The sequence below is a fragment of the Passer domesticus genome, chromosome 9 (assembly GCF_036417665.1).
Source record: "Passer domesticus isolate bPasDom1 chromosome 9, bPasDom1.hap1, whole genome shotgun sequence".
NCBI lineage: Eukaryota > Metazoa > Chordata > Aves > Passeriformes > Passeridae > Passer > Passer domesticus.
The window spans coordinates 37464335-37472789 of NC_087482.1; the positions used below are offsets into that span (position 1 = coordinate 37464335).

General features: G+C 71.2%; 2 protein-coding genes across 4 annotated transcripts; one reads left to right on the forward strand and one right to left on the reverse strand.

Moving 5' to 3' along the window:
* Nucleotides 1–606: 606 nt before the first annotated feature.
* CRELD1 (cysteine rich with EGF like domains 1) lies at nt 607–3759 on the forward strand. Of its 2 annotated transcripts, none has more exons than XM_064432811.1 (10): nt 607–805; nt 1256–1338; nt 1416–1526; nt 1604–1695; nt 1799–1975; nt 2061–2156; nt 2244–2327; nt 2441–2536; nt 2619–2762; nt 2867–3759. In XM_064432811.1, exons 1-10 carry the CDS (start codon nt 629–631, stop codon nt 3085–3087), a joined length of 1281 nt encoding a protein of 426 aa, XP_064288881.1. In that variant the 5' UTR covers nt 607–628; the 3' UTR covers nt 3088–3759. The 2 variants fall into 2 exon arrangements, with proteins under 2 accessions (XP_064288881.1, XP_064288882.1); XM_064432812.1 differs by having other exon boundaries at nt 3254–3759.
* Nucleotides 3760–3840: 81 nt separating this feature from the next.
* PRRT3 (proline rich transmembrane protein 3) lies at nt 3841–8455 on the reverse strand. 2 transcript variants are annotated; one of them, XM_064432810.1, is made up of 4 exons: nt 8320–8455; nt 6387–7498; nt 6155–6295; nt 3841–5726 (listed from the first exon to the last, which is right to left on the reverse strand). In XM_064432810.1, the coding sequence occupies exons 2-4, from the start codon at nt 7477–7479 to the stop codon at nt 3985–3987; spliced, it is 2976 nt and encodes a 991-aa protein (XP_064288880.1). In that variant the 5' UTR covers nt 7480–7498; nt 8320–8455; the 3' UTR covers nt 3841–3984. The 2 variants fall into 2 exon arrangements, with proteins under 2 accessions (XP_064288880.1, XP_064288879.1); XM_064432809.1 differs by lacking the exon at nt 8320–8455 and adding an exon at nt 7930–8166 and having other exon boundaries at nt 6146–6295.

Genomic DNA, 8455 nt, shown 5'->3' on the forward strand with positions numbered 1-8455 from the left:
GCGGCAGGGACTGCCATGGGTTGGGAAGGGGTGATGGCATGGAGAGGGATGATGGGCCGTGGGGACAGGAAGGGGCTGGGCTGTTCGGGGCGTGAAGGGGAAGGAGGTTTTTTGGCTGGAGGGTGGATGGGGAACTAGACCAGTTTACGGGTATGAAGGGGAACTGCACCAGTTTGGGGTGGTGATGGGGAACTGGACTCATTGGGGCATGATTGGCGACTGGGACAGTTTGGGGGGAAGTGTGAGAAAAACTGGACCAGTTTAGGGTGACATGAGGGGGAATTGGGCATGGGTACAGTGAGGGAGAACTGGGCAAATTTGGGTACAGTGGGAGGGAACTGGACCAGCTGGAGTGGAGGGGGTGAAGGTGAACCCGCGTGGTTTGACTGGGGTGGGGGGATGTTTAGGGCCAGGCGAGGACCGGACCGGGCCGGTGCGCTCGGGGCTCCGCGCGGGGTCGCCGACCGCGGCCCCTTTAAGGCGCGGTGGGCGGGCCCGGGGCGCGGCGCGGATTGGCTGGCAGCGGGGGGCCGGCGGCGGCGGCGCGCGGCCATTGGCGGGGCGGCGGCGCTGAGTCAGCGGGCGCGGCCCACGTGGTGCGGGCGGGGCGGGGCGGGGCGGGCGCACGATGGGGCCGCTGCCGCCGCCGCCGGCCCGGCGCGGGGGGCCCGGGCTGGGCGCCGCCCTGCTGCGGGCCGCCCTCCTCGGGGGCGTCCTGCTGGCCGTGCACGCCGACCCCGACCCCCACCGAGACGGCGCCGAGCCGTGCCGAGCCTGCCGCGGCCTCGCCGACAGCTTCATCAGGGTGCGCGGCGCGGGGGCACGGCCATGGTGGAGGCCGCGGCGAGGGGCGCACGGGGGGTGGTGGCACCCAGGGGTGTGGGCTGGCAGCCGCTGCTTCGGGGGGCCAGGGGACAGTGGCGGGAGGGGCCCACGGGAGGCAGACGTGGGGGACGCGGCCTGGAGGTGACAGCGAGCGGGGACGAGGGGGGTCCTGGGTGGGGTGATGTGGTTGGGGGGCCCAGAGGAATCACAGAGTGGGGATGAGGGTGGTGACAGGGCCCGATAGAGGGGTGGTTTGCGGGGGACAGGGGTGAAGTGGAGGCGCTCCTACAGCATTCCCAGGGGCACAACGACTGGGCTCTGGGGAGGGGAGGGGGTGGCAGGTCCCTGGAGTGATGTGTCTGTGGACCCCTGCGTATGGAGGGGTTATTGGGGGGTTCCATGCCTGCACTGCCGCTCCCCCATGCACCAGGGCCTGGAGCGGACAGAGCATGAGGGCTTTGGTGGGGGTAACACAGCCTGGGAGGAGGAGAAGCTCTCCAAGTACCAGCACAGGTAAGTGACCCCAGTGAGGGGCTGGGGAGCCCAGCTGCTCCAGAAGCCATACCCCTCACTGGCTCGTGTCCCTGCAGTGAGACCCGTCTGCTGGAGGTGCTGGAGGGCGTCTGTGCCCCCTCGGACTTCGCCTGTCACCAGCTGCTGGAGCGGAGTGAGGAGCACGTGGAGCAGTGGTGGTTCCATGAGTGAGTCTGGGGACAGGGACAGGGGGATGGCAAGGGGCACAGGTGGATGGCAGACTGCTGTACCTTCCCCCCCGCAGGCAGCAGCAGCACCCTGACTTTTTCCAGTGGCTGTGTGTGGACAGGCTGATGCTTTGCTGCCCGCCCGGCACCTACGGCCCGGACTGCCGGTGTGAGTAGCTGTGGGATGAGCGGGGCGCTGGTGGGGCCGCGGGGGCTCCCCGGGCTGCTGCCCGGTGTCCCGGCTGCCAGCCGGCTGCTCTCTCCCCGTGCAGCCTGTGCCGGCGGGCCCCGGCAGCCCTGCAGCGGCAACGGGCGATGCGACGGCGACGGCACGCGCCGCGGCACCGGCCTCTGCGTCTGCAGCCCGGGCTACGGTGGCCCCTTCTGTGCCGAGTGCGGGGATGGCTACTACGAGGCCTCGCGGAACAAGAGCCACCTCGTGTGTGCGGGTAGGTGGGGGCTCTGCCGCCGCCGTCCGGCCCGGGTATGGGCAGCTGTCCCTGCCCGTGGCCACGTGTCCCTCCCTGCCCGCAGAGTGCTACCAGGCGTGCGGGCGCTGCACGGGTCCCGAGGACTCCAGCTGCCTTCGCTGCAAGAGGGGCTGGGTGCTGCATGAGCACCGCTGCATCGGTGAGTGACGGCCAGGGGTGAGCTCAGGGCCGTGGGGGCTGTGTCCCGAGCTGAGGCTCAGTGGGGCCGTCCCCATCTCTCCTGCAGATATAGATGAGTGTGGCACAGAGATGGCGCACTGCCGAGCCAACCAGTACTGCGTCAACACAGAGGGCTCCTACGAGTGCCGAGGTCAGGGGGACGTGGGGGGTTTTTGTGCAGGTGGCTCTTGCCTGCTTGGTGCCAGTCCTGGCTGGGCTGGACAGGAGCTCCGGCAGCAGCCCTGGCTCCTTTCCCTGAGGCAGACTGCTCCACGGCTTGCATCGGCTGCATGGGCGCCGGGCCGGCTCGCTGCAAGAAATGCAACAAGGGATACTGGCGGGACGGAGCCAAGTGCCTGGGTGAGTGCCTGCCGTGGACTGGGGGTCCATGCTGCCCCCTCTTCACTGCCCAAGCCCTGCCTGAACCCTGGCTCCCCCCCAGACGTGGATGAGTGTGCCAGTGCCGAGGAGCCGGTGTGCACAGGGGTGCAGGAGGTGTGTGAGAACACGGAGGGCAGCTACCGCTGCGTCTGTGCCCAAGGCCACGTCCGCCGAGACGGGCAGTGCGTCGAGGACAAGCCCCCTGGTATGGCCTAATGCAGTGCAGGGGGACACTGGGCAGGGGGTGCGGGACATGGAGAGGGGCTCTTGCTGGTCAGCTGTGCCCTCCCACGAGTGTTGTCCACGCAGATGCCCCAGAGAAGGGCTTCTTTGATGACGTGACTGATGACGAGGTGGTGGTGCTGCAGCAGATGTTCTTTGGTGTGATGATCTGTGCCCTCGCCACGCTGGCTGCCAAGGGTGACATGGTCTTCACCGCCATCTTCATTGGCGCCGTGGCCGCCATGGCCGGCTACTGGCTCTCTGACCGCAGTGACCGTGTCCTCGATGGCTTCATGAAGGGCAGATAGCTCTGGAGCTGCTGGGCACAGGCAGAGGGGCAGGCTCAGCTTGGGGTGCAGGGCCTCCCCCAGGCAGGGCTGGCTGCCAAGGCTGCATCCTGTAGATGATGCTGTGCCCTGCATGCGTCCCCCAGCCCCCCCTTAGCATAGGGTCTTGTTTTCCCTGTCCCTGCAGAGTGAGCCAGGAGTACCTGATCCCGGGGGCTCCCACACAGCCCCCTCTGGCTGGAGGGGTGATGCCAGGCAGTGCAGCATCGTGTGGGGGGCACAGCATGCTGCCCCCAGCTCCTCGTGCTCTGGAGGAGAGGCCTGGCGTTGTGACAGGTGAGGGGGTGGAGGGGCAGGTGAGGGAGGGAACCTGCTGTCTGTCCCCAGGCTGGGGCTCCTGGCCCTGTAGGACTCCCCTCCCATGAGGCCGTTCCCTGTGGGAGAGTGGGGGGCTGGGTCCCCCCTGCCCTGAGCTGTGTGGCTGGGAGAGCTGCCCCCCCATCCCTGGGCAGAGCCCATCTCCCCTCCCAGGCTGGGGGCCAGGGGCCCTCGCCACTGGCAGGGTGCTGTGCTGGTGAGGGGGCCCTGCTGGATGCATGAGTGTGGCTGTTGCATTTGTCCGTGGTTTGTCCGTCGGGGTGTGCCCATCTGTCCGTGTGTCCATATCTCAGGAAATAAAGCTCTGCACACCCAGCTTGGCTGCTCAGGGTGGGAATTGATGGGGACTGGGGGTGCTGCTGCCCACCACCGCTTTCACATGCCAACAGGACCGTCTCCTCCCAACATAAACTCTTTATTTCTCTCGTTTGGCACAAATGGAACCGCTCTACAGCGGCACAGGATCAGACCCCCGCACCCTTACAGTGTCCTCACCCTCACGGCGTCCTCCTGCGCCCCCAGTCTCTGCCCGGCCCGGGCTCAGAGCTCGATGGTGTCGCTGGAGAGGCTGCGGGAGTCCCCAGCCTTGCCAAGGGCTGGGAAGGCGCGGGGAGCCTCGCGCTCGCAGCCGGGGGCTCCCGCGGGCACCAGGAGAGGGGCCCGGCTGGGCGCCTCGTCCAGGGGCAGGCTGTCGGGCGAGGACAGCCCGTGGCGCCAGGGGTTCCAGCTGATCTTCAGCGAGCTGCTGTCCAGCGAGCTGGCCGAGGCGGTGACGGTGACGGTGACGGTGCCCTGGGGCTGGCGGGGGCCGGGCAGCTCCGTCAGCGAGCTGCAGCGCACCACGCGCCCCAAGCTGGGGGTCGTGTCGGGGGCTGGGGAGCCGTGCAGGGAGGAGCCGGAGCCGCGGCGGGCCCGGCCGAAGAGGCCGTCGTGCAGGAGGTGGCGGCGGCAGAGCGCCTGGTCGATGCTGCGGCGCAGGTCGATGGGGGACGGCGGGCGGAAGATCAGCTCCCCCAGGGACGGGGACGAGCCCTGCTCAAAGGCGGCGCAGGAGCGGGCGGCCAGCATGTTGGGACACTTGGGGCTGAGCCCCGGCATCCCGGTGCCGGCTGCCCAGACCTCGTTGCTGTCCTTCAGAGCCCGCAGGGGCAGCTGCTCCGCCGGGTTGCGGATGAGGTTCTTGGAGATGTCGTTGGCGGGCGTCCGCTCCGCACCGCTGCCGCCCGTGCTGCCACCGGCCCAGTCGTAGCAGTTGTTGGGGTATTCGGGCGCCTCAGCTTTGCGGCCGGCGCAGAAGTACCGCAGCGCCTTGGCCCAGCAGGAGTGGCCGGCGGGGCCCCGGCGGCGGCACCGGCAGCGCCCAGGCTCGGCGGCGGCCGCCAGCAGCGCCAGGGCCGTGCCCAGCTCGCCGACCCGCAGCCAGAGCTGTGCCGCCCAGCTGGGCCGGGAGAAGCGCCCGTGGGGGCCCAGGGCTCCCCGCAGCCACACAGCGCTGAAGAGCTGCAGCCCGCAGAGCGGCAGCCCCGCCACCGCTGCCGCCAGAAGCGCCCGCGCCCCCGGCCGCGCCCCCGGCCCCTCGCGGGGCGCCCGCAGCACCCGCCAGCACCCCCAGAGCCCCCCGAGCAGCAGCAGAGCCCCCGCCGCGCAGCCCAGCGCCTGCAGCCCCAGCGCGGCCGGGAACCCCGGCCGAGGCGGCAGCAGGTCGGCGGCGCCCAGCACCGCGCTCTGCAGGGCAGCGGCCGCGCCCAGCGCCGGCAGCCCCCGCAGCCGCCACGGCAGCAGCTGAAGCTCGGCCAGGCGCTGCAGCCGCTGGAGCAGGAGGGCAAAGGCGGCGAGCAGCAGGGGGAAAGGGGCTGTGCTGAGCAGCAGCAGCGCCGGAGTGGGCAGACGGCCCCGTGCCCCGTAGGGATCCAGCAGCAGGAAGGTGGCCCGCAGCAGGCAGGCGGCCAGCAGCAGCCCGTGGGCCCCCACAACGTGGAGAAGGTGTGGGGGCCGCAGGATGGCTGTCCCCGCCAGCCCGGCCAGGCAGCCCAGCGCCAGCAGCAGGAAGACGGCAGCCGCTCCGTAGACATGGGCCTCCCAGGAGAAGCCCAGCTGCTGCTGCAGCTCGGCCCAGCGCAGCCCGGTGGCGTTGGCCCCCGGCGCCGGGGGGGCACGGGCTGTGGGCTGCGGCTGCGGCGATGATGAATCTCGGGGCACCGGCTGAGGCGTCAGCCCTGCCCGCCGCCACGTGGCCGAGGGGCTCGCAGTGCTGGAGGCTGGGCTCTGCGTGCCCGGCGTGTCTGCAGGTAGGAAGGACAGTCAGGTGAAGTGGGGACTTGGTGGCGCTCGGCCCACACCTGCACCCCGCACTGAGCATCAGCTGTGGCACCCCAGCACTGCAGCGGGGGTGCCCTGTGCTGGCTGGGGCTCTGCCCACCGGTGCCTCCCGGGGTTTTCTCTCAGGACGCGCAGTGCAAGGGGTGGCACAACCCCGGTCACGTCCCCCACCCCCTTGGGGAAGCCCCCACCCACCGAGCATTTAGCGCTAATCCCCGCGGGCAGGAGTAGATTAGGGCCGTTGTCAGGTGGCAATCCTGATTGAAGGTGTCACTGTGTCCCGGCTGGGCAGCCCAAGATAGCTGCCATCCCCCCGCCAGCCCCGACGCCCCAGGGATGGGCTCCCACAGCGTCTGCAGAACGGATGGGCTTGGAGGCAGACCTGTATCACCTGGGTGCCTTGTCCCGAGCGTCCCCGTGGTGGGATGTGCCGTTGGCTGCGGGGTCGTTTTTGTGGCATTCTGGACGCTCACAGCGCCCACGGCGCCCCGGACCTGCTGCGGGGAGCCGACATCCTCCTCGGGCAGCAGCCCTGCGAGAGAGAGCAGAGCAGAGCAGAGCAGAGCGCTGGCACCTGCGGGGCTCGGTCCCCGCCAAGGTCCCCGCACTGCGCTGGCTCCCACCTCTGCTCGGGGTACCGGCGGTGGCCGTGCTGGAGGCGGGGGGCGGCGCAGGGCCGGTGCTGAGGACAGGCCCCGGGACGGGCTGGGGTCCCCTCTGCCCCGCAGTCCCGGGGTCCTTCCGGGGGTCTGCATCGCCGGGGCTGCTGGTGGCGTGGCTGAGCGGGGCCCTCCGGGTGCTGCGCTGGTGGGACGGGAGCGCTCGAGTCCAGGGCTCAGCCGGCCCCCAGGACGGGGCAGTGTGCCCCAGCCGTGGGGCAGAGCTGGGCAGAGCCGGGGAGGGGCTGGAAGGCTCTCCCGTGTCCCCCCAGCTGCCCACCAGCTGCACAGAGCCAGGGCTGGCATGGGGACCCCAGGCCGGCCCCGTGCCCGTGGGATCTGGGACAGGGGCTGTGCCCGGCGGGACAGGCAGGCTGCTGGCTGAAGTGAGGTGCACATCCTGGGAGAGGCCTGGGACCACTGTGTGTCCCTCTGCCTCTGTGTGCCCCCCTGTGTGGGCATCTGCTGTCCTCATGCCCGCCACCAGCACCGGGTCCAGGGCAGTGGTGGCTGCGGCTGGCTGAGGGCTGGGGGGGCCGACTGTCCTGGAGACGCTGTGCCTGGACAGGGAGAGGCCCTGCCCTGCCCAGGGTGGCCCTGGAGAGTCTGCCCCTCTGTCCGTGGGCACCTCAGGGCCCGGTGTACCCACTGCGGAGCCGTGGGGCAGGGAGCTGTCCTGCACTTCAGCTTCGTGCCCTCGCCAGGCAACAAGCGGCTCCTCTGTCGCAGCCGGGACTGTGCTGCCGTCCCTCCAGACCTTGGTATCAGCACCTGTCACAGTGATTTCCATCTCCAGGGGTGCCCTGGTGCCATCCCCTGCCTGCAGTGGCGGGGTCCAGTGCTTGACCCCCCAGCGCTCGCTCCTTGGGGCCCCGGCACCGCTCAGCTCCCCCGATGCCTCCCAGGCGGGGGATGGGCCTGGCCACTGCTGTCCCCAGGCAGGGCTGTGCGAAGGGTCCCCACCTAAGGACAGCCCTGCCGGCAGCACCCCCTGGGCCTTGGCAGGGACCCCGGTGGCCAGGAGCATCCCCCAGGTGACGAGCTGTGCCGCAGCCATGGTGAGTACCGAGCCGACCCTGTGGGAATGGGGATCTGGTGAGCCAGGATCCGCGGCAGAAGCCCAGGTAACTCGTGCAGCTGGCCGTGATGCTGCTGTGCCCTTGGCACGCCCAGGGAGAGAGACAGTGGCTTGGCTGTCCCTTCCCGCGTAGCCCTGGGCTCTGTTCCCAGCTATCCCCGTCCCCGGTGGCCCCATTCCGAGTCTTCCCTTTCCCAGTGTCCCCTGGTGTTCCCCATCCCGGTGTCTCCGGTGGGTGGTCCTTGGTGCTTAGTGGCCCCGATCCCCAACATCCACGGTGTCCCTTTCCTGGTGCCCCATCCTTAATGTCCCCTCCCCGGTGCTCAGTCCTGGCGTCCCTCTCGGTGTCCCCTCCCCGGTTCTCCATCCCCCGTGTCCTCGCCCGCTGTCCCCGCCGCCGGCGGCCCCGCTCCGCCGCGCACCGTTCACCTTGGCGCGTCCCGGCCGCATCCCGGCGGGGATGCTCGGCCCGGTGCCCCGCGCTGCCGCCGCACACACGGCTCGGACCCGCCGGGCCGGGACCGGGGCCGGGACCGCCGGGGTGCTGCGGCGGCGGCCCCGCGGCGCGGTGCGGGTTACCGGCGGGGCTGCGCAGCGGAGTCGGGCCTCGGCCGGTGCGGGACCGGGACCGGTGCGGGAGCACAGCGGGGCCGGTGCGGCCGCCGCATCCCGCCGACCCCACCCGCAGCGCGCCGGGCCGGCTCCACCGCTCCGTGCGCGGTGCGCGGGCCGCGGTGCCGCCAGCCCCCTCCCGCCGCCCGCCGCAGCACCGGCGGCCCCAGAACTGGTGCCCCGGGAGCCGCAGCCCCCCGCGCTGACCTGCCGGTGCCGGTGCCGGTGCGGGCGGGCCGGGCTCTGCGGCGGAGCGGGCGGCGGCGGCGGCGGCAGCCGGTCACGCGCCGCCCCGAGCCGCGGGCACCCGCACGGGAGCCCGCCCGCACCGGGAGGGGGGGCG